The sequence below is a fragment of the Vipera berus genome (assembly GCF_964194415.1).
Source record: "Vipera berus genome assembly, chromosome: 2".
In the NCBI taxonomy this organism is placed as follows: Eukaryota; Metazoa; Chordata; class Lepidosauria; order Squamata; family Viperidae; genus Vipera; species Vipera berus.
This window is the reverse complement of record NC_138203.1, coordinates 228,657,068-228,682,160: the sequence shown is the minus strand read 5'-3', so window position 1 is coordinate 228,682,160 and position 25,093 is coordinate 228,657,068. Positions and strand designations below refer to the sequence as shown.

The 25,093-nt window shown below is 36.5% G+C and overlaps 1 protein-coding gene across 1 annotated transcript in view; it reads right to left on the bottom strand.

Moving 5' to 3' along the window:
• The window catches only part of FBLN2 (fibulin 2), a gene marked incomplete at its 3' end in the record, with an annotated part of 142,183 nt that overhangs the window by 52,726 nt on the left and 64,364 nt on the right, over window positions 1-25,093 (bottom strand). Inside the window, exons 3-4 of the mRNA XM_081315622.1 lie at window positions 19,056-19,185; window positions 5,309-5,495 (exon numbers count right to left, since the gene is read on the bottom strand). Coding sequence (XP_081171748.1) covers window positions 5,309-5,495; window positions 19,056-19,185 — 317 coding nt within the window. The remainder of the gene's footprint in view (window positions 1-5,308; window positions 5,496-19,055; window positions 19,186-25,093) is intronic.

Genomic DNA, 25,093 nt, shown 5'->3' with positions numbered 1-25,093 from the left:
ATTCTCTTGAAAAAATTCTATCAATCTGTGCCCTGCTTCATTTTGTACTCTAAGACCAAACTTGCCTGTTATTCCGCTTATCTTTTGGCTTCCTACTTTAGCATTCCAATCCCCCATGATGATAAGGACATCATTTTTTGGTGTTAATTCTATAAGGTGCTGTAGGGCTTCATAGAACCGGTCAATTTCATCCTCTTCAGCACTGGTGGTTGGGGCATAGACTTGGACTACTGTAATATTGAATGGTTTGCCTTGAATTCAAACTGAGATCATTCTGTCATTTTGAGGATTGTATCCCAGTATTGCTTTTCCTATTTTTTTATTGACTATGAAGGCCACTCCATTTCTTCTGAGGGATTCTTGCCCGCAGTAGTATACCTGATGGTCATCTGAATTAAATTCACCCATTCCTGTCCATTTTAGTTCACTGATACCTAAGATGTCGATGTTCAGTCTTGTCATCTCTTGTTTGGCCACATCCAGCTTTCCTTGATTCATGGATCTTACATTCCAGGTTCCTATGGAGAAAAAATCTTTCCAGCATCGGACTTTCTTTTCACCACCAGACACATCCACAGCTGAGCGTCCTTTCGGCTTTGGCACAGTCGCTTCATTCTTTCTGGCGCTACTAGTACTAGCCCTCTGCTCTTCCCCAGTAGCATATTGGATGCCTTCTGACCTGAGGGGCTCATCTTCCAGCGTCATATCATTTTGCCTTTTGGTACTGTCCATAGGGTTTTCATGGCAAAGATGCTGGAGTGGGTTGCCATTTCCTTCTCCAGTGGATCACGTTTTGTCAGAACTCTCTGCTATGACCTTTCCATCTTGGGTGGCCCTGCACGGCATAGCTCATAGCTTCATTGAATTACGCAAGCCCCTTCGCCACGACAAGGCAGTAATCCATGAAGGGGATCACAGTTCATACTTTCAGCCAATAGTCCTACAATCTTAGCTTTTAAAAATACGTAATGCCTGTTGTTTGCGTGCAACTTTCAATTACCATGTTTTAATTTAATTTAATTTAGTTCAGTTTAATTTAATTGGAGAGTATTTGCAGATTTTTTAATTAGGAAAAGATGAACCCTATCAGATTTCATTTGATGCAGACATCTAAGCCACTGAGAAGTCCAGTGGAAACAGAATAGCTAAATTTGCTCCTAATGGAATTCATGCTTGAATACTTTTACAGCTCTACTTCTTTCTTATTGTGTTTTTGGTTTGTAGTGTTCCTTAAATTTCATAGTTAATTATATGAAAAAAATAGCAGGTTTGAAGGAAAAAATGATTTTTTGAGACTGGGATAAAAAATATCCAATATATACTTTAAGGAAAACTGAAGCAAGAGGAATCCAGTGAAATCCTGTTTTTTGTTTCTGTCTCTATTCGATGATAGATAGCAAAAATCATGTCTTGGCTTAAATGACATTATAGCAGAAGCGGAAGTCATTTCTGCTCAAGATTCCTATCCAGTTTCTATAGGATTCTACTCCTTAGATCAGACATGTCAAACTCGCGACATCACGTGATGTCGCAAGACGTATCGGGACTCTTTTGTCATTGCCGGTAATGGAGTGGGTGTGGTTTCCAGATGACGTGTCCAACCCGTGGGCCAGCAGTTTGACACCCAGAAAGTTCTGGATGGCTGCCTACCAGAGGTTCCTCCCTCCCCATATGCAATTCTTCTGTGCAGCTCATGTGCTCTTCTGGAAAATCCCTTAATTTGAGGGTTAATGATAAAGGTGTCAAAATAGTGCAATGCGTAGAAGGAATGGGAAAAGAGCCAGGAATGAAATTCTTTTCACTATGCTCCATATAAAAGCCAGTGGTTAAAGCATCAGGCTAGAGACAGGGAATTCCATTCCCACCTCAGACACAAAGCCAGTTTGGAGGGAGGGGGAATTTAGGCCAGTCACTCTCTCTCAACCCTAGGAAGGAGGCAATGGCAAACTGCTTTTGAAAAATCTTGTCAAGAAAACTTGTCAGAGACTAGAATAGAATGAGAGAGTTGGAAAGAACCTGGGAGGTTTTCTAGTCCAACCCCTGCTCAGGCAGGAAACCCTGTACCATTTCAGACAAATGGTTGTCCAATGGATTAATCCAGACAATTGCCAGGAGTCAGCAGTAACTCAAATGCATCGTCTCTCAAAATACTCCATATATGATACATGCAGATATTTTAGTCTTCAATTTTTGGTTTTCAGACAATGTGTAGATGCCTGTTTATAGCTAATCTACTAAGTCTGGTATATATAAAAAAAACTTCAGCATAGCTGTTGTTCTTTAAAACTTCAAATGCTCTACTTTTCTTTCATGTGCCTTTGAGTTTCCATAGCATCACTTATTCCTTTTTCTTGAATTTCATCAAATTCGTTTAGGAGTTGATTTTGTTAGTAGGTATATTTACCATGAAAATGACACCACACATTTAGAGTAACTTTATTTTAAACCTTTCAGATTTTCTATACGCTAGCTTATTCTCTTTAAAAATGAAATGCATAATTCTTTCTACCACATTATTTCTGGAATATATTTTCCTATATTACATGAATGGGTCCTGTTTTATTTAAAACCTAATTAAATGTCAAAAACAATACTGTACTTCATTCATTATTGTCTACCTCTAGAAATATGTGTGGATCATTCATATAAAATAATTTAATATAGGCATGTTCTGTGCTTCTGTTGTAACTATTGAAAAGACTACACCTATTATTTATCATAGTGGGTGTAATTTGACATAAAATAATAAAATCTTTCCACTTATCAATCCCAGAGATTAACCAGTGGTGACTCAGACCCTCACGTAAGGGAAATGTGTATTTTCCCCATGGATTGAGTAATTTGTTGTTGTTGTTAGTTGCGAAGTCGTGTCCGACCCATCGCGACCCTATGGACAATGTTCCTCCAGGCCTTCCTGTCCTCTACTATCTTCTGGAGTCCATTTAAGCTCACGCCTACTGCTTCAGTGACTCCATCCAGCCACCTCATTCTCTGTCGTCCCCTTCTTCTAGTGCCCTCAATCTTTCCCAGCATTAGGCTCTTCTCCAGTGAGTCCTTCCTTCTCATTAGGTGGCCAAAGTATTTGAGTTTTAGCTTCAGGATCTGGCCTTCTAAAGAGCAGTCAGGGTTGATCTCCTCTAGGACTGACCGGTTTGATCGCCTTGCAGTCCAAGGGACTCGCAGGAGTCTTCTCCAGCACCATAGTTCAAAGGCCTCAATTCTTTGGTGCTCAGCCTTTTTTATGGTCCAGCTTTCACTGCCATACATTGCAACTGGGAAGACCATAGCCTTGACTATACGCACTTTTGTTGACAGGGTGATGTCTCTGCTTTTTAGTGTGCTGTCTAGATTTGCCATGGCTTTCCTCCCGAGGAGCAAGCGTCTTTTAATTTCTTGGCTACAGTCCCCATCTGCAGTGATCTTGGAGCCCAGGAAAATAAAATCTGTCACTACCTCCATTTCTTCCCCATCTATTTGCCAGGAATTGAGAGGGCCAGATGCCATGATCTTGGTTTTCTTAATGTTTAATTGGATTGAGTAATTAAAAGGGGCCAAATATGTATTCTTTATTTGTACACATTTGTTGCTGTGTCCAGTCAGGAAAGAAATTGGCTGCAGTTACTAGCAGCTCTGAACAGAGAACAGCCTGAGATATTCCTCTTGGAAAGTTCTATAGACTTCATAAGAACCTCTATGGCTATGCTGTAGCCATGTAACAAATAATCACTATACTGGTGAATGCCAGCCACTGAGTCTAGGCCAGGTGGATCCTCAAAGTGGGGAAAATAATTTGATACACCCAGCATGCCAATATGCTGCTATGGTCTCCTTCTGTAATAGGATCACCATCCATAAGTGATAGATGCTATGCAGGAGTCCCCTTCCTTCTTTCAACTTGCTCTGTACCAAGGAAAGTGTGCAGCTTAAAATTGGAGTCATTTTATGATAAAATGACACTTAAAAATATTATATTGTCCTGCACCATAATTCCAAATTAGTGACTATACTATAAAAATTATACTATCCATATCTGTTCTGTGATAGGGTTTTTCCCCCCTACATTCAGTATAGCGAGATGGATTTAAGAATTTTTAAAATACTATTATATCTGAGATATTGGAGGTATGTTTTTATATTATCTAGCTTTACAAACTAATTGAACATTTTTCTGTTTAACAAGAAAGGTATATCATGCATGGCAATAAGGTACACTTCAACTTTAATATACTTTTTGATTATGCATTCACCTGCATAATTTTCTAATTAATAATGAAAGAGACCAGGGCGTATTTACTATCTTCTTTGGAAAATTGGTTCTTTTTTTTCCCAGATGTGTTTTTGTTCTTGCTGATTTTGTTATTATAAAATTCAAAACTAGCATTTGCTAATAAATATCTTGGGAAAAAGAGAGATACAAACATTTTGTCTTTATGCAAGATTTTTTCCAATATTATATTCTAGGAAAAGAAAATCATGAATTTTATTTAAGCAGGTATTCTTTATGTAGAAGTCTTCATATTAAACATGGAACCATCCCTATCCCATACCTACTCTATCTATCTATCTATCTATCTATCTATCTATCTATCTATCTATCTATCTATCTATCTATCCATCTATAGATAGAGATAGAGATAGAGACAGAGACAGAGACAGAGACAGAGACAGAGACAGAGATAGAGATAGAGATAGAGATAGAGATAGAGATAGAGATAGAGATAGAGATAGAGATAGAGATAGAGATAGAGATAGAGACAGAGATAGAGATAGAGATATTTGATTTCGGAAGAATCTAATCACAGGAAATTCCCTAGTATATATGGGCAGCACATGATTTAGGATAACAACTTCATCATGAAAAAAATAGGATTATATATATTGCTGTCACTTTTTTTGTTAAAAACTTGGCTGGCCTCTCAATAAGTGTCTTTCAAAAACCATTTAGAAGAAATAGAAGCAGAATCAAATTTTGTACAAATAAAAATTGCTATAGAAGTTAAAAGTCACCTGTATTTCTGGGACCTGATTTCCCAAAGAAGCAGATTGCTTTGGTAACAAATGCAATATTTGTATAACTTTAGGTTTGATTATTTTTAATGGTGTAAATAAAAAAAGACCTTTTCAGCATCTGCAGTAGAAGAATGGCAGTCAGGCTGAAGCGAGGTGACGTGAGGCTCCTCATTTCCTCTTCCCTCAACAATTGGGCACCAATCTCAGCCTATTGGTTCAGCCCTCCACAATAGTCCCAGTTTCTCATGCGGAAAAATTAATTGCCCACCCCTGTTATAGACAGTAATGGAGCTCTTACATTTTTCAGGTGTCACTGTTGACAATGGTTCAGGTTGTCTCTTCAGTTCTGGAGAGATAAGATGGTCTTCTCCATCACAACAGGAAAGCATCACATGGTTGCAAGGATAGCCAAGATTTGGGTTCGACTCGCAGGTTTGACCCTCATTTTTTACTTGTTGGCCCAACATGCAGCAATCACAACATTGCTGAAAGAGAAATGTGCCATTAACACAGCAATTATGTTAATGTAACTTAGTACCAGCAAAATGCTTTAAGCTGCTAGAAGTTTATGGATATGAAAAAGTGCTGATGTGTGGCAGTGTTATGAACACTGCTCTCACAAATTCATGCGAGAATCCATAGGGATTATTAATTAATTTATAAATTTATTTCTGACTCATTTTTCCAGCCAAAGAGAAGCCAGCGCGACACAGAATCTATTACTATTTACATATTTGCAAACTGCAAAAATTAAGTATTTCAAACTCATAATAAAAAATCATTCATAATTCATTCATAAATCATTCAGAAGAAAAAACATTTTATGATTCACCTAAAAATAAACAAAGAGGAAGTTAATTTAGTCTTACAAAGAAAGTTCCAGAACTGACCACAAATCAAACTTCATTTTGTGTTTCAACCAACCCACCTTTTCTAGACTGATGAACATAAAGAAGAGCCCATAAAGCAGGTCTTAAGCCCGAAATAGCAAATCCACAGTTCTCACAAAGGCCTCAAATTCATTTTTGAAGCTTCAGGATCCCTGACATTACAATGTTTAAATGTAGAAATTATTACAGGTAGTCCTTGACTTATTACCACAAATGGGTCCAAAGTTTCCATTGCTAGGCAAGGCAGTTGTTAAGTGAGTTTTGCCCCATTGTATGATCTTTTTTGCCACATTTGTTACCATGAATCACTGCAGTTAAGTGAATCATGTGGTTGTTAAGAGAAACTAGCTTCCCCCATTGACTTTGTTTGGAAGCCAGTCTGGGATGGTGCAACTGTCATAAATACATGCCAGTTGCCAAGCACCTGAATTTTCATCACATGACCATGGGGACGCTACAATGGTTGTGTGAAAATTGGTCATAAGTTTTTTAGTGCCATTGTAACTTCGGATGGTCACTAAATTTTGGTTGTTAGTCAAGGACTATTTTTATGTATTATCAGTAACAATACGAAATGACAGATGTCAGTATTGGCTTTCATATGTATCAAGTTCTTTCCAAAAACCTAGGAGATCATAATGTATCAAGGTAAAATATGAGCAGATCCCAGTAGTGTGGTCTTTTGCAATTGACAGAAGGAAACTTTGTTAATGTGCAGATATTCTAAGTGATGTCCAAGAATTTTTCATCCAGTGTGCAAGTGGGGCCACCATAGCCAGTTTACGTCATAATCTTTCAATTTAGATTTTCAGATCTTTGGGACTTTCTCCAATTCTTTGTCTTCTATATTACTATACTTCTATACTACTATCCCCTAGTATTGCCACATCAATTATCCACACATTCTTCTTTTCAACCACATTTAAATCTCATGTGTTATGAACCAAGATTTTATCAGGTTGTGTTGTATTACATTTTTCAACTACACATTCCTACCAATTTTCATTACATTTTACAGATGTTCCAGTGAATCATTTTGGCAAGTGGGTTATGTCATTGTTTATAACTAGCTCGTGCAATCTTCTTGCAGTCAGCCAAATATATGATTTATTACTTCTTCTGCTTCTTTGCATAATCTGCACCTTGGATCATTTGATGATTTTTTTTCAAATTTGGCCTTGACTTAATTGGTTCAATAGCTTGCTCTCAAGTACCCAAAATCAACCCTCCACTTTCTTTTTTAATGTTCCAGTTGTAAGCAATTGCCAGATTTTATCTTTATCAACTTTCCTTTTCTTTTGTAGAAAATGACCATGTAATTCTTTTCCTTGCCAGTATTCTCTTCTTGGTTTACTGCATTATTTCAGTATTCATATTGCATTCAATTTTTAATCTGCATCAATATTTATTCTTAGCTGTCTTTTACAAAATCAACCAATGCATGCCTTTCTTCTTCAACAGTTTGTTTGACTTAAAGTAAACCTCTGGCTCCATTTCTACAGGCCAAGTATAATCTAGAAATATCACTATAGGGGCATAATACATAGTGAATAGTTATCAGTTTTTCAGCACAAACTATCCAGTTTGGTTTCAGTCTAGTTAATGATTCCAACAGTGTATCATGTTACAGGCATGGGCAAGGTACTGATGGGTTTGATGGTGTTCCCACCATTCATTTTTGTCTTTAACATTTTTTTTGGATGTATTCTTTCTAATCACTTGTCCATGCTTGATGTTATCCAACTGCAAAGTGCCTACTCATGTGTAGGCTTAATCTGGATGGTTCCTAATGGAATGGTCACTTGGCATTTAAATTCAAATATTGTTTGTGATTTTATCCCAATGTATTGCTAGTATAGTGTATTTTTTCTAGACCAATGCTATATCTCGGCTAAAAATTTGTACAGTGTTTGTAAATGACTGGATTTCAATTTCTGAATATCCATAAAGCTTCAGATCATCCATATAAAACAAATTAACATTTTATTAGCATTTTTGCTGTTTAACAGCCCTAAAGAAGGTACACTGAGCCCCTGGTGGGCTTTATTGTACCTAATCTGGTTAAAAAAATTTCTCCAAACTGCAGCCCTCAAACTTCCTGCCATTCATGGTCATATTTTATATGAAGAGAAGCAATTTGTTTTTTAACTTCCCTGTCCTTAATTGATTCTTGGTTTCAGTTTGCCCATACCAGAAAATAATAATAATAATAATAATAATAATAATAATAATAATAATAATAATAATAATAATAATAATAATAATAATAACAACAACAACAACAACAACAACAACAATAATAAGTTGGAAGGGACCTTGGAGGTCATCTAGTCCAACCCCCTGCTAAGGCAGGAAACCCTATACCATTTCAGACAAATGGCTGTCCAGTCTCTTCTTAAAAACTTCCAGTGTTGGAGCATTCACCACTTCTGGAGGCAGGTTGTTCCACTGATTAATTGTTCTAACTGTCAGGAAATTTCTCCTTAGTTCTAGGTTGCTTCTCTCCTTGACTAGTTTCCATCCATTGCTTCTTGTCCTGCTCTCAGGTGCTCTGGAGAACAGCCTGGCTCCCTCTTCTTTGTGGCAGCCCCTGAGATATTGGAACACTGCTATCATGTCACCCCTCGTCCTTCTCTTCGTTAAACTACACATACCCAATTCCAGCAACCGTTCCCTACATGTTTTAGCCTCCAGTCCCCAAATCATCTTTGTTGCTTTTCTCTGTACTCTTTCTAGAGTCTCGACATCTTTTTTACATCGTGGTGACCAAAACTGGATGCAGTATTCCAGGTGTGGCCTTACCAAGGCATTGTAAAGTGGTATTAGTACTTCACGTGATCTTGATTCTATCCCTCTGTTAATGCAGCCTAGCACTGTGTTGGCCTTTTTGGCAGCTGCAGCACACTGCTGGCTCATATTCATATACTCTTATTTTTTTAAAGAAATAGACAACCTTTCATGTCATGTGCAAAATTAATAGAAGGTAGTTAGACCTAATGGGAATTGAATCTCATGGCTTGTATCAAGGATTCATATGCTGTTTCTCCTTCAGTGGCTTGTATAGGTCTAGGATTTTTTTCCCCCCAAGCAACAACATGATTGCTTTATATTTCTCAAGCCACCAGAGGTCATCCACAAATTCAATCACTTGCCTTGGAGCTCTATTCAAGCATGAACCCTGACAGCAGTAGCGTCAGCAATCTCTGAAGTCACAGGCCTATCATCTTTTCAACAACCTTTTCCAAAATTCAAGATTGGAGATGGATGAATATTGTCAGGTAAAGTCTGATCCCAGTGATGGCCTCTTGAGGAGAAGACAAGCCACTGAGTTCTTAAGAGTAGGCTGAACCTCCCCCCTCTTTTTACCCCACTTGAACTCTGCTGCTTGTTATTTCTAGAACACTGTAATTATCCAGGAGGACATGGATCTAACACACAGGTCACAGGATTCAGCATTCTAAGGACCCTGTTCACTTCCTCAAGTGTAACCAAATCAAATTCCATCAGGAAACCAGACAAGACTGACCTCAATCATCTCCATAAGACCAGCAGGAGCCATCTAAAAGATGTTTAGTGGAATACTTATGACAACCCAGCAAGGAATCCAGAATCATCCAAACCAGAGCCACAAGGCAACTCTCAGCAAATACTGTACAACAATGATGAAGAAATAAAAAGATTTCACTGTCCTTATTGCCACAAGGTATTCCTTAATACAGGTTCTTACTCACTCTCACTCAGACTCACTCTTTGTCAAACATTGTTTGAGAAACAGCCAAAGGAAATAAACAAAGAAACCAACAATAGCAATATTCTGTTGGCTGCTGTTTTTTTTTCCTTTATGCCTTGCTTTCTTTCTGTTTCACCATATTAACTTTGACATACCATATCTCAAAGGTAAATGGTTTGATCATTTTGATAGTTTTTTCCCCCTTGGAGGGATTTTTAATATTTATATATTAGATGTTTTAGAAAATTGCTTCCCAAACCTTCTTTGTCCAGACCACTATATTATCACTGACAATTTTGAATGCTACCATATAAAGTAAGGGTTAGCAAAAAAAAGTCCCTATGGAAACTGAAAATGTATTTATCAAATTTAGAAGCTACCCATAGGACAAATAGATACAGATACCTCCCCTAGTCGGCATCCACAAGTCCCTAATTTATTTATTTATTTATTTTATTTTTATTCCATTTATATCCCGCCCTTCTCCGAAGACTCAGGGCGGCTTACAAGCTTAGCAGTAGCCTTCATTCTATGTATATGCCTGCTTATTAGGGCTTTCACATACACCACAAGCGGCATTATTACAAAGTCAGCTTAATTGCCCCCAACAATCTGGGTCCTCATTTTACCTACCTCGGAAGGATGGAAGGCTGAGTCAACCTTGAGCCTGGTGGGATGAGAACCTGCACTAATTGCAGGCAGCTGGTGTTACTTAAGGAGGCATCAGCCCACTGCTCCACCAAGGCTCTTTCTTATTAAATAAGAAAAATTATTTTTAAATTATTAAATGATTTGTGAGACTTTTGCTGTGCCAAAAATCTTGAGCAAGACTACCAAAGATTTTCCTATTTTATAACTTTATGTTTATTTGGGCATCCAATACTAGACAAACATTGGTGGTGAAACACAGTTTGTGAATAAAAATGTCAGGTGATGATACAAAGATGTTAGGTTGATAGGTAGGTAGGTGAGTGGGTAGGTGCGTAGGTAATGAATGAACCTAAGCAAATCTTTGCCAGTAAGGCTTCTTCCTGATAAGTTGGACTTCTAGAATATCTTTAATCCAGCCAGCATGTCCATTCCAGTAAAGCTGATGAGGAAAGTTTATGTTTGCAAAGTCCTTCAGAACAGGCAGAAGTTCTGTAGCAAAAAGTCACTGTTTATAAGGCAATCAAACCTGTTGCTTGAGGGAAAGAAATCCCAGAGACCTAAGCAAACCACTGAAAAGGAAATAAGCAATCACATATGATCCCTGGTATAAAACATAATATGAATTTTCCATTATATATTTAATTATATCATTAATTTTGCCACTGATACTGGTATGGGGAAAAAATAAAGAATTTGAAGATCCAAGTAGAGCATATCACTGATTTTTAAACAGCTACATCTCAGCAGGTTGATGTTCTCTGGGTCTCTAAGCTAACAGGACTGGGGAATGCTTGGACAGAATATCGGAAGATAATACTGGGCTTTAGGCTAGACTGGGAAGTCAAAGCCATCTCAGAATAAGGGGCTTGCAAATGGTTTCCATTCTAGTCTTGTCCAACCTGTGGGCTTCTCTAGCTAAATCTTTCTGGCGGTCTGATCCTCCACAGCTGCATCTGTCCTTGAAATCATCCAGAGTTACTTTATTGTTAGTGTAATAATTTGCAACTTGCTTCTAATAGACCTGTTATCTCTTACTGAGAAACTTAATGTATCTCAGCAGGTAATTATATTTACCCCCAAGATATTCAATTTATAATTCTATTTGCAAATTGTTAAATCAAGTTACAACAAATAAGAGGACTGCATGCAATCTCCAAAGTACAACCATCACCACAAAGACACAGAGAAGCTATTTGTCCTCATATATATTGGGGGGCAAGAGATTTTTCTCCCAAAAAATGCAAAAGAGCAAAAGTGTACCAGCTTATTCCAAAATCATCTTTCACATGTTCAATGAAATAAAAACTTTAAAAGAAGATATTACATATACACCCCAGGCAGACTTAAAAGACTCCTTTTAAAAAGCCATTTAACCAGAGGTTTACTTTAAGTCAAACAAACTGTTGAAGAAGAAAGGCATGCATTGGTTGATTTTGTAAAAGACAGCTAAGAATAAATATTGATGCAGATTAAAAAATGAATGCAATATGAATACTGAAATAAGGCAGTAAACCAAGAAGAGAATACTGGCAAGGAAAAGAATTACATGGTCATTTTCTACAAAAGAAAAGGAAAGTTGATAAAGATAAAATGATATATTTAATTATATCATTAATTAATGAATTAATTAATGAATTCTTCAGACATTCTTCTTCCAAGCTGCGTCAGTCAGAATAGTTTTTATTCCCATAGCTCCCTCCCATAATGGCTTTACTAGTTACATGGTTAATAAGGAAAGGGCATAATAAATATTTAAATCAGATTCTCAACTTTGAGCATATTTTGCTGCATTCCTCATCATGCCTGCAAATGGATTAAGTTAAGAAACCACAGATGGCAGGTCGCAACACTTCTCAATTTAATTCCAAGCTACTCGTTTAAAAAACTAACATCAGCATTGACACAGAAACCATTTGGCCTCCAATGTTCTTATAAGGACATCCCTGAAATGTCTTGAAACCATCTAGTTTGTGTGCCAAACATTACCAGTATTCCAAACGTCATGTAAGATCTACTCCAGGGGTCTTCAAACTTAGCACTTTTTATGACTTGTGGACTTCAACTCCCAAAATTTTTCAGCCAGGCATGCTGGCTGAGGAATTTTGGGAGTGGAAGTCCATAAGTCATAAAAGGGCCAAGTTTGAAGACCCCTGATCTACTCCATGACTTTGTTTGTTGGGTCAATCTGCTGGTCCTTTTAGAGAACCTGTCCCAAAAGGTTTGTTCAATTGTCCTTTCCAAGAAACAGCATCTATTTGTTTGTTTGAAAAAAAATGCAAAATATTTTTAGCACCTATACCTTTTATGCTCTTCTTTATAAAGATTGTTATATGGTTGCTTTGTTTAGAGGGCCACAATAATAATCAATTAAATAAATATTTTACTGCCTAGAATTGCAAATCAACCAATTATACAGAAATTCCCTGAATATTTAAAAGTAGGTTTTCATGCATACATCTTTCTTTTTGTCTTCCTAGTTGACCTTGGCTAGGAAAAACTAAGCATTGTCAAACCTAGCTAGTGCTTGGATACCTAGGAAAAACCAGAGTTCTGGATTACTGGGAATTCAAAAAGCATCACTCAAGACAGCAAGAAACCATTTGGCCAAGATAAGGCAATGAGAATGTCCTTTCCAAAGAGTTGAACTCAACCTTATTGGTTTTCTTCTTTTTAGATATTATCTGGGCTATAGTGCCATTTCCTCTATATGGAGGGTTTTGATTATATTGTTTTCACTGAAGTACCATTTTATTGTACATCATTGTAAATCACAAATTATTCCATCAGGCTCTAGAATTTAGAAATGTAGGGGGGAAAAAGATTTTGTTACAAAATATTTGCAGAAAAGTCCATTGTATTGTGATTCTGACATGACATATGCTGAGTTAGGAGGTTTCAGAGGTCCTTCTAGTGCACCCTTAGAGAAGAAGTAAATCAGCAGAATAGTTCTTTGCAGAAAGGATTTTCAGTTCCTTTTGTTTAAAATGAAAAACATACACACAACCTCCCCGCCCCTTGCATATAGAAGACAAAAGAGACCATGCTAACCCAGAACATATGTTTTTGGCTAAAATTACATTACAGCTTATTATGTCCATCCCTGAAACAGTATCCTATAGTTTACTACAATTGCCATGGGGAGCTTTATATAAATCCATTATATGCTGACTACAGAACAAAACAACTTCTAATACCAGAACAGGTACAAAACGTTTTCTTAAATTATAGCAGAGAATCAAATTATTTATTCCTTTAACGCTTTCTATTCTATCCTTTCTCCAAAAAGTTCAGAGTGAATGCAGATTTTTTCCCTGTACCATTTTAACCTCAACAATTACGAACGCAAGATTAAATTTACAGTCAACTTTATGGCTGAATGAGAATTTGACTACTCTCCATAATTGGCACACATCCCTATACACAATATATACCTTGCTGAAGGTGGAGCAGAAGGAATTGCATTTCTAGATGAAGCTTCTTTGCTGAGTTTTGTCTCTGTGTAGTACATCCTCAGCACTGGCAAATCTGAACAACTATATCAGCAAAATGTGGCGCAAATTGGTCTTAACTAATTCTTAATAAATTCTTTTTTTTCCATATATTTTATTGATTTTTTAAAACATAAATAGCTTAATAGTTGGTTAACAGTGTGTTTGCTAGGTTTACATTTGTAAAGAAAAATGATTAACAATTGGCTTCTATAATCCATAATCCACATATGCAAACAAATGTTTCTTTTTTAAATATTCTCTCTGGTAGATCCCAGGGACGCGGTGGCTCAGTGGTTTAGGACGCTGAGCTTGTCGATCAGAAGGTTGGCAGTTTGGCGGGTCAAATCCCAAGTGCCACGTAGCAGAGTGAGCGCCTGTTACTTGTCCCAGCTTCTGCCAACCTAGCAGTTCAAAAGCACATAAAAAATGCAAGTAGAAAAATAGGGACCACTACGGTGGGAAGGTAACAACGTTCCATGCGCCTTTAGCGTCTAGTCATGCCAGCCACATGACCACGGAGACATCCTCGGACAAGTGCTGGCTCTTCGGCTTTGAAATGGAGATGAGCACTGGCCCCTAGAGTCAGAAATGACTAGTACGCATGTGAGGGGGAACCTTTACATTTACCTTTTACCTGGTAGATCCCATCATCTATTTTCTTAATTTTCACTTTAATATTTTTCCTTTGAGCAGTATCTTTCTTGATCAACGTGTTTTGCTGAATCAGACAGTTTTTCCATATATATTTTTTCCAACCAATTATACAATTTATTCCAGATTTCATAATAATCTGTTTCACTCTTATCCTTGAGTTCTAATGTCAGCCTATCCATTTCAGCACAGGATAAAATCTTATTTATTACCTCTTCTTCTGAGGGTGTCTCATTATCTTTCCATCTCTGTGCAAAGACTAATCTTGCTGCTGTTAGCATGTGTAATAATAGGTATAGGGATCCTTTATTGTATTTGTCCTTGGTAAAAGTTCTGGCTTTAACTCGATGTTCTGCATTAGTATCTCTTCTAGCCACCGTTTTATCAAATGCCAATTTTTTTGTGGTTTTGAGCATTTCCACCATATATAGTAGTAAGTCCTTGGTGGAGCAGTGGGCTAATGCCTCCTTAAGCAATTAGTGCAGGTTCGCATCCCACCAGGCTCAAGGTTGACTCAGCCTTCCATCCTTCCGAGGTAGGTAAAATGAGGACCCAGATTGTTGGGGGCAATTAAGCTGACTTTGGAATAATGCCTCTTCGGCTGTGTGTGAAAGCCCTAATAAGCAGGCATATACATAGAATGAAGGCTACTGCTAAGCTTGTAAGCCGCCCTGAGTCTTCGGAGAAGGGCGGGATATAAATGGAATTAAAATAAAAAAATAAATTAAAAAAAATCGATATAATAAAGGCTTCGTATAGTTATCTGATATTTGAGGTACTCCAAATACAAATGAAATAGAGATCACTTTTTTATTTCATGCCAAATATACATTTGTATCATAATGACTTCTACTCTAAATCACTCTATCATCATGGACACCCATAACCACAATGATCTCAAACAGGCAAAACATGCATTGTGACTGTAGCACAGTTCCACTCTTTCAGACTTGCATCAGATCATCACACCCAAATATGTCAAAGATGAAGCTTCCATTCTAATGTCACAAAGCACATTTCATCCTTGGCCCCCGTATGGATATCTATGGCCTTACTATTTGTTCATATTTCAGAAAACATTAAATAATATTTTCAATAAATTATTCAGTGATTACAGCTTGAATTGCCCCACAAACTGGTTTATATTTTTTTCATTCTGTAAGCATTTGCAAGATATTTGGATATTACCTAATGAGGCAGAGTTAATGCATATCTTGATAAGACTGAGCAAAATATACTTGTGAGAATCTAATGGGTAAATATACTGTCAGGCTAGAAATATTGGATTTTGATACTTCGGAGACATTATGCAAAGCCCTAACTCTCCTGAAAAGGTTCAAACACTTAGAAAGATGAAAGAAAGGATAAAAGAGGATGACCGGCAGCCAAGTGGCTGGAGTCAATAAAAGTAGCAATGAGTACACCATTGCAAGGTCTTAAGGACCATGAACAAATCTTCATGGGAAGAAACAATCTATATGGTCACTAAGAGGGAACGGTTGCTGGAATTGGGTATGTGTAGTTTAATGAAGAGAAGGGTGAGGGGTGACATGATAGCAGTGTTCCAATATCTCAGGGGTCAAGCTATTCTCCAAAGCACCTGAAGGCAAGACAAGAAGCAACGGATGGAAACTAATCAAGGAGAGAAGCAACCTAGAACTAAGGAGAAACTTCCTGACAGTTAGAACAATTAATCAGTGGAACAACCTGCCTCCAGAAGTGGTGAATGCTCCAACACTGGAAGTTTTTAAGAAGAGACTGGCCAGCCACTTGTCTGAAATGGTATAGGGTTTCCTGCCTGAGCAGGGGGTTGGACTAGATGACCTCCAAGGTCCCTTCCAAATTATTATTATTATTATTATTATTATTATTATTATTATTATTATTATTATTATTATTATTATTATGAGTCAATATCAATTTCATGGTATGTAATCAATCAAAATTATTCTGTGGTCAGTATTAATTTTGAAATCTTAAGCTGTGCGCAGCGAAGCAGTTGAGGGGTTCGGGACTCCATGCCTTCCAGCTGAGTTTCTTCCTGTTAGCGGACCCTAAATGGGCCAGAAGCCACCCTGGAGAGGTGGCAATGAAGGAAGGAAGTCCCGGGGACCTCAGAGAGACAGCAGTCGACCTGATTGGTTCAGGAGAACCCTTCCAGAAACCAACAGGAGAAAGGCTATCTTAACTTCAGGGTCTAGCCCAAGCTGCAAGCAACTGAAGTCAAAAGCACTATTTTAAGCTGATTGTAAACAGTGTGTTTGAATCTGGGTAAGAACATCAATTTTCTCTATCCTACCTATCAATTTTCCTGAAGGGAGAAAAAAAAATTCTCAAGAAACAAAAACAAAAAAAACAAAAAAACAACCCTCCGAATGTGAAGGAGGGTGTGTTTTTTTGCCCCACCCTTTTGCTAATGGAAGCGGCAAATCGAACCTTTTATGGTGGACTAAAATTTAAAAAATGAACCAGTGCTGACACCTACTGGTGGATGAGGATTATGACAGCTATGGCTTGCATGTAGCACTTGGTAAAATCTGGGGAAAAAACTAATCTCTACTTGTGACCTTCAAAGCTTTAACAGTAGAGAACAGCTGTGACAAAAAAAAGAAAATAATCTGAGCTGTAGATAAAGTGAAACTTACAAACTTTAGGGAACAAAAAAAGAACTTTTCTGAAGTCTCTGGATTAAATGATGGGGCCTATCAGAGAGAATATTTTAAAAAAGAAACACTTATTTGAAAATAGCTAAAGAAATATAAATTTTTTTGAAATGAATTTGACTTTAAGAGGGAGGAGCCCCTCAAGTAATATAGTGCTTTCTTTTTCTTTCCCCTTTTTCTTTTATTGTTGGATATGAGTAATATAAAAGAGTTGGAATGGTTTATATAAAGGAAATGTTTTAGATATCTAAAAGTGATTGACTTTAAGAAAATTATAAATGGATTAAAAATGGTTTGACTAAGAGTTAAAAGACTAGAGGATTAGGTTTATTAAAGGGAATATTTTAAGATTAAATACATTTTCAATTATGGTAAAAAAGAACAACATTTTTTCAGAAATAAATATGCGTTAGCTTATAGGAAATAGGGATTTTAAGTAGTTTACTATCTTTTTATTTTATTCTTTTTCTTATTCTCATTCTTCTTCTTTCTCTTTTTAGTCTTATTTATTTCTTAAGAAAGGTAAAAGTATTGGGTTGGTTTACATGAAAAAAATTAGATTTATATATTTAAATGTAATTAACTCAGAAAATCTTAACCAGTAAAAATGTTTAGAACACTGTGGGAAAAACAAATATAAACAAGAACTGTAAACAGTATATATGATGAGACAACCAGAATGACTAGAGAGAAAAGGAATAATAATAATAATAATAATAATAATAATAATAATAATAATAATAATAATAATAATAATAATAATAATAATAATAATAATAATAATAATAATAATTTTATTTATATACCGCCCTTCTCCCGAAGGACTCAGGGCGGTGAATACTATGTTGTTGTGATTATTATTTGTAGAAATATTAGAAAATTTTTATACTTATCATTTATTAAAAGCCTTGGTGGAGCAGTGGGCTAATGCCTCCTTAAGTAACACCAGCTGCCTGCAATTAGTGCAGGTTCGCATCCCACCAGGCTCAAGGTTGACTCAGCCTTCCATCCTTCCGAGGTAGGTAAAATGAGGACCCAGATTGTTGGGGGCAATTAAGCTGACTTTGGAATAATGCCGCTTGGAGGTGTGTGAAAGCCCTAATAAGCAGGCATATACATAGAATGAAGGCTACTGCTAAGCTTGTAAGCCGCCCTGAGTCTTCGGAGAAGGGCGGGATATAAATGTAATAAAAATAAAAAATAAATAAATAAATAAAACAATAAGAATTGTATTAACTTAAGGTTGGTAAAAGAGAACACTATGGGGAAAACAGGAAATCATGTAAAGTTATTATGTGGATTATAGATTATAGAATTTAATCATTAGTGAATGTTTGCTAAACGGAAACCCATTTAGCAAACCGAATATTAAGGTGATTATGTTAAAAAAAATAATAAAACACATTTTTTTTAAAAAATGAAATCTTAAATATGGTTAAGATCTGGAAGAAAAGGTTTCACACGTAAGAAATCAGACCTTGAGATGCAGTAACTAAGCTGTATTGCAGTTTTTGCCAGACACTACCTTTACAAAGAATAATATAATCAGATAAAATATTTTTAAAGTTTAAATCAGGTTAATTGCTCAGTTTACTTTTAAGCCAATATATATGTCTAACCACATGTGGAACTCAACAATTTATCTATAATGTGATCGGGTTTTTTTTTAAAAAAAAAATCCTGTCGTGCTCTTAACTAGAATAGTGGAGACAGACTGCTCAAGCAAAGCACTAATGAAATTCTTATCAGCTAGATAAATTGTACATCTGGCCTATGCTCTGAAATAGAGGCAAACAGCCAAACTGCTTAGCTAAGTAACTTTTAAAAATTATTTCCTACCCATGATGCTCTGCAATTGAGTAAAATTCAGGGTTGTTTTTTTTAAATCACACCAAAGGTTTAAAATGGTCCAAGTGTAAGCTGGTTTGTATTAGCAAGGATGCCACATAGATTCAGCAGAATATCTTGCCTTATAAAATGATCCTCCACAGGTATCGCTTTCATCTGATCCACATAAATCACCTTCTCTGGCAGCAATCATGCCAGCAATGCAGCTATTCTCTTTTAAGTACGAGGCACAGCACTGCTTTTGAGCAATTCTGCAACAAATAAAAAAGATATTGCTTTCAATGCACAGGCTGTTACTGGTGAATACTCTTATATAGTGAATATGGAAGGCATAGGACACAAGCAGCATATGTTTAAAATATATCATCTCAAATTTAAATGAATATTTATACCAAGTCTTACAACTGGCAGTTTATGCTCTTTCTATTTATATCATTTTGCTTAACATAAACTACCTAGCAGATACCATGTCATACAAGTCATACAGCTGGCAGTTTATGCTCTTTCTATACCAAGTCATACAACTGACAGATTATGTTCTTTATAGTTATATCATTTTGCTTAAAATAAGCTACTTAGCAGGTGGTTAGGCTTCTCTGAACAAACGGAATGGAGCACAACAAAAGAAACTTGTAACTAAATGGCGCAGGAAGGTGCTATATACAAGTACAATCAGATTTGTGTAAGCATAAAAATGACAGTGGTTAGCACTAAAAATGGAGAAGAAATCAAACCTATACGAAACTAATACTGAGTTTTGCAGATATACCTCCTTATATCTCCTTAAGCTATAACCCAAACACGTACCATTTACATTTTATGATAAAGTTCATAGATACAAAAAAAAGAACAGAGAAAATAATACATTCAAGAACTTCTATTTGGTCTGAACAAAAGTTTATTCATTATATTCAAGAAAAGTACATGAATAAAAATTATTAAATTCAGGGAAATTCCTTGGGAAAATGATTTCATTATGAAGTTGCACACAAAAACAACAACATGGATGCCATAGTTTGGTTCAGATTTTTAATGCAGTTTTTAACCTTTAAAACAATGGAAATTTCAAGTTAAAAATACCTTATGTATCAGTACGCCAAACCATATTTGTCTGTTGTGACTTTAGCTCAGTTCGTCATTTATACATTTTGCTATAAAAGTATTGCATCTGCTTCCCCCTCCCCCCAATATTCAGTAGTATTTGTAAAAAGAGGAAGTATGGAATAAAAAAAAAAGAGAGAGAGAAAGCTGCATTTCTCAATTTCTTGTCCATAAAACCAATTTTATTATTTCTTCATATTTATACTTGGCTAAAATTCATTTACTTATTTCTACACAAGCCATGCAAACTTGGTGCACTGCAACATATCCAGCATGTTATTATTTAGGTGGTGCAAACAGTTCAAAGAGGCACTCTGCTCATAACTACGTTGTCCCACTACATATTACAATGCTACATATCCAAAAATATCTGCCTAACCAAAGTTTTAAGTTGGCTTTGCCAACTTAAAATATTAATCATGATTCGACCAAGGCTACATATTGCCACAACAGCAAAGATGTATCAAGTAATTGCTAAATTGGCTGGAATCTTTTAGTTCTGAATTTGTTTCAAAGTATCTGATCCAAAAGTGCAAAACTGTATTACTTTGTGATAAAAACATGATTCCCAACATTTCAAAAAATTCTGAGTAAAATAGATTATCTAGATTTATTTTCAGTCTGACTATAAATCCAGAACTTCCAGTTCAGGTGATATATACCAGAACTTGGGCAATTGAGTAAAAATTGCAAGGAAATCCTGTCAATCAAGATACCCTTCTCAATAAGTCCCAAAGGTGCTTTTTTCCCACGAGGCAACTGGACTTTCTTGTTTTTATTTTAAGATGTTTCGCTTCTCATCCAAGAAGCTTCTTCAGCTCTGATTGGATAGTGGGGAAGGGCAGGATTTATAATCCTTGCAGACAGCTGGTCTGCATGACCTGAATGACTGAAAATCTCCATAGACACTTACCTTCTCAATAAGCTTGGAATGCCTTTTGGAGGCAAATTTTGTAGTGGCTCTTGTTGAGGAAGGGGGATTCTGAAAATAGTACTGTGAAATTTCTATTTAATGCCATGCTTCCTGATCTGGTCTTTGAAATCACTGAACAATATGGAATTTTGATTTTTTTTCTTTCTGGGATCTATTATTTTGGTTCAACTTGTATGCAGAAATTGCCCAAATTTTCTCTCTTTTTTTGACAAGCACAAGAAGGCTGTTTATTAAAACAAAACAGAGATTTGATAGTTATGTTTGCACTTCCAGTGAAGAAGTGCACTGGACAAAAGCATCAATTCCTTGAATTTGGCCTGTTGCAAGATAATTTATATGGTATGGAAATATCTTTGGAAGCTACAAGTGTCAGCTATAGTACTGTTTCAGTAGCTTTGCTGGCTGTTAATTTGCAGCAGTCCAGTGCAGTATAAACTGCTGGTTATGAATATAAAATTTACAGGACTTGAGAGGAGGCTATTTGAATATCAAAACTCTGTCCCAGGAAGGAAGGTATATTTGACAGAAATGTGAGAAGAGACTTTCTCAGTAGTTTATTTCAATTTACAGGAAGTTGGCCTAAAATTAATTAATTTTACATTTCATGTAACCTACGCATATTCCAAAGGACTCTGAGCAATATACAACAAAACCCAAATCAAAATCAAAAAGTGTAATAACAGATAGATAAATCCAGCTTCCAAAAAAAAACAACAGAAAAAGGCAAGAGAAAACCCATAAAACCAAAATAAGGCCCACATTCAGCTGGAACCAAAGGAATATTGAAATAAAATACCTTTAACCTTTTTCTGGAATTTCAGCGAAGTGGGAATGCACATTTTACTGGAGAAGCAATATTCCAGAAGGTGGAACTACCACAGAAAAGACCTATAGTAAAATGCTTTGATTCAAGCATGCTTTTGACACATATATTCTGGTCAAGCTACTGAAATGGGTCAATGTCACTTTGTTATAGGCCAATTTGGTCTCCTGTATTCAATAAGCTTTTATATTGTATTAGCTTCAGTGCATCTTCTTTACTGTCTTTCAGATATTCTTCCAATGCCCTTTTTTCTTCTTCAACTGTTTGGTGTACTTAACAACCTACCTATTTTCCTTGTTAAGTAGAGTCTGTCAACATTATTACATGGATAAAGGGCATGATTCAATGTCATTATTTTTCTGGTATTCCTATTCAGGACTTTTCATTCTTCTTGAGCCAAGTCCACTATTCCAGTTGTATATCTAATAACTGGAATTGCCCAGGAGTTAACTCCCTTGATGGTGTTTTCTCCATTGAGTTTAAACTTTAGGATCTTCACTGTCATGATGTATTCACTTCTATTCTGTTTTTTTTTAATTTCTGTGTGCTTGATGTTGTCATCTTGAAGAATGCCCAGATATTTGTAATGATCTGAGAAAAGAAAATTAGCCCCACTTTGACACTCTTTTGCAAGGCCCTGAAGACATGCCAATGGGCCTGAGGACTCCAGAGTGGCTGGTTCAATTGTTGTAACCAGGGGGTTGGGGGTTTATTGGTTTTTTACTGGAATTTTATCTTTGTAAGCTGCTCATAGTCACCATGAGTGAATTGGCAGCCCTATAAATTTTCTTACTAGATAAATAAATGAATAAAATCTTCATCCAGACTCTTAATGTTATTTTCACAGGGTGTTTCAATTCCTCCAGTTTTACTAATCTTTCCCTTTTTGATGGAAGAGTGACACATTTGTCCAATCCATATTCCATTGCAATATTTAGCTGTAAATAGCATACAGTTGGACAGAATTGAGCAGACATTCCATTTTAGATGGTGTTTTTCCACACAGCTGCAAAATTGTCCATGTAAAAGAAGTGAGGTAGCCTGGCAGATGTTTTTGATGTTTGAAAATCATGGCTTGTTCAGGATTCTTGACAGAGGAATCAGTACAATGACAAACAACAATGACAACAATAGATGATGATGTAATTAAAATTATTTGCTGTGTAAATAAGGTGAAAATGTCCCAGAAAAGAAAAAAAAAATATCTGGGGCTGAAAATCATAAGTACAAAGCTCAACTCGAAGAAAAAAAGAAACAAGAAAGTGCCTCTTTGAAATTTTTAATAAAATTGGAAGATGAGCCAAAACATAGAAGGTGCCAGAAAGTGATTTTGCTTAGGGCACCAAAATGTCTAGACTCTAGAGCCTGCTTGCTAGCAATCTCCTATGGCTGCAACAACCTTGATCTTCTTTAGGGTGAATTGAACTTTTTCTGTCTCTGGAAATCTGAGCTAGCTAGATAGTTCCCATATCCTGTCATTTTCCTCCCTGCATATCAATTTGTATGCCAAAATCATCCTGAATTCTGTATTTGTTCAGCAGCCCAAGACTGCCAAATGGCATCTTTATTCACAAGTCACTTTATTTCTTCTTCACTTTAAAGCTCAACACCGCTAACTCCCTGCCAGATTCTTAGCACTGAAACTGTGTATGTATGTGTCCAAGCTCTTTTCCTACCTCAAGTTATCACAAATAGTTTGTATGGTTGGAAGATCACATGACAGAATGGCAGATGGTATTTATTCTCTCCATTCTGTCACAGTACGGAATGCCATGTTTTTATCACAAGACACTTTTTTTTGTAAAGTCACAATATAAAGATTAGCTATGTTTTGGAAATTATGTTACAGTGAGTTGCTTTGAAATTAATAGAATTTTATGACTATGAATTCAGCCTGACACTGGCATATGCAATGAAAATAAAGATCCATTAAAATACTACACCTTTTTATTCAGGGAGCATTTTAAATGTGAACTTCAACAATTTAATTTCTCAATGTGTTAGCTTGGTTTTTTGTTTTTTTGTTTTCTTCACAGCTAGAATAATTAGATTTCTTTTTCTTTACTGGAATACCTCTACTGCTTTAGATCAAGAGTTCTGTTCCTTTATATATCTTCAATAGTGCACTCACTATTAGAATAGAATAACAGAGTTGAAAGGGACCTTGGAGGTCTTCTAGTCCAACCCCCTCCTCAGGCAGAAAACCCTATATCATTTCAGACAAGTGGTTGTCTGATCTCTTCTTAAAAACTTCCAGTGTTGGAGTATTCACAACTTCTGAAGGCAAGTTGTTCCACTGATTAATTGTTCTAACTGTCAGGAAATTTCTCCTTAGTTCTAGGTTGCTTCTCTACTTGATTAGTTTCCATCCGTTGCTTCTTGTCCTGCCTACAAGTGCTTTGGAGAATAGCTTGACTCCCTCTTCTTTGCAGCAGCCCATGAGATATTGAACACTGCTATCATGTAACCCCTCATCCTTCTCTTCATAAAACTAGACATACACAATTCCATCAACCGTTCCTTAGCCTCCAGTCCCCTAATCATCTTTGATGCTCTTCTCTGTACTCTTTATAGTGTCTCAACATCTTTTTTTACATCGTGATGACCAAAACTGGATGCAGTATTCCAAGTGTGGCCTTACCAAGGCAATAATAAAGTGGTATTAACACTTCATGTGATCTTGATTCTATCTCTTTGTTAATGCAGCCTAGAATTGTGTTGTCATTTTGGGCAGCTGCAGCACACTTAGAGATATATGAAGGAACTGAACTCTTAATCTGCAAACAGTCATATGGGTGACAGAATACACAATGGGGGACTCCTTGGTGCTCTCTGAGCTTGATTCTTTGCTTGCAGACATTTTGATACCAATGTCATGGTTCTGATAGATGAGACCAGTAAAAGCAGAACTCCAAGGCAAGAGATTTCCTTTAAGAACATGTTTATTGGCTACAAAGTATCAGCACAGTCAAAAGTGAAACCAAGTCTGGAGTTCCCTCCCAAGCGTTACAATGTTACAAAGTTGAATTTCCCACCCCAGCACTATGTAATTATCCATATTTCCCAATAGAATACTTTGGCTGGCTTTCTAACAGAAGGCTCAGAACACCAAAAGTCAGGCAGCTATGACCTTGGTTCCCACAGGACAAATTATTTAGTCTAACCTTAAAAGCACTCATCCCCCCTCTCAGTACTGTGGCAACTGAAAACAAAGCAAAAATGGCTTCAGCCAAGATCGCTGCAGTGTTGACAACCAGACTTCTTCAGTGCCAAAGGGAGTGGAACTTGCACTATATTTACT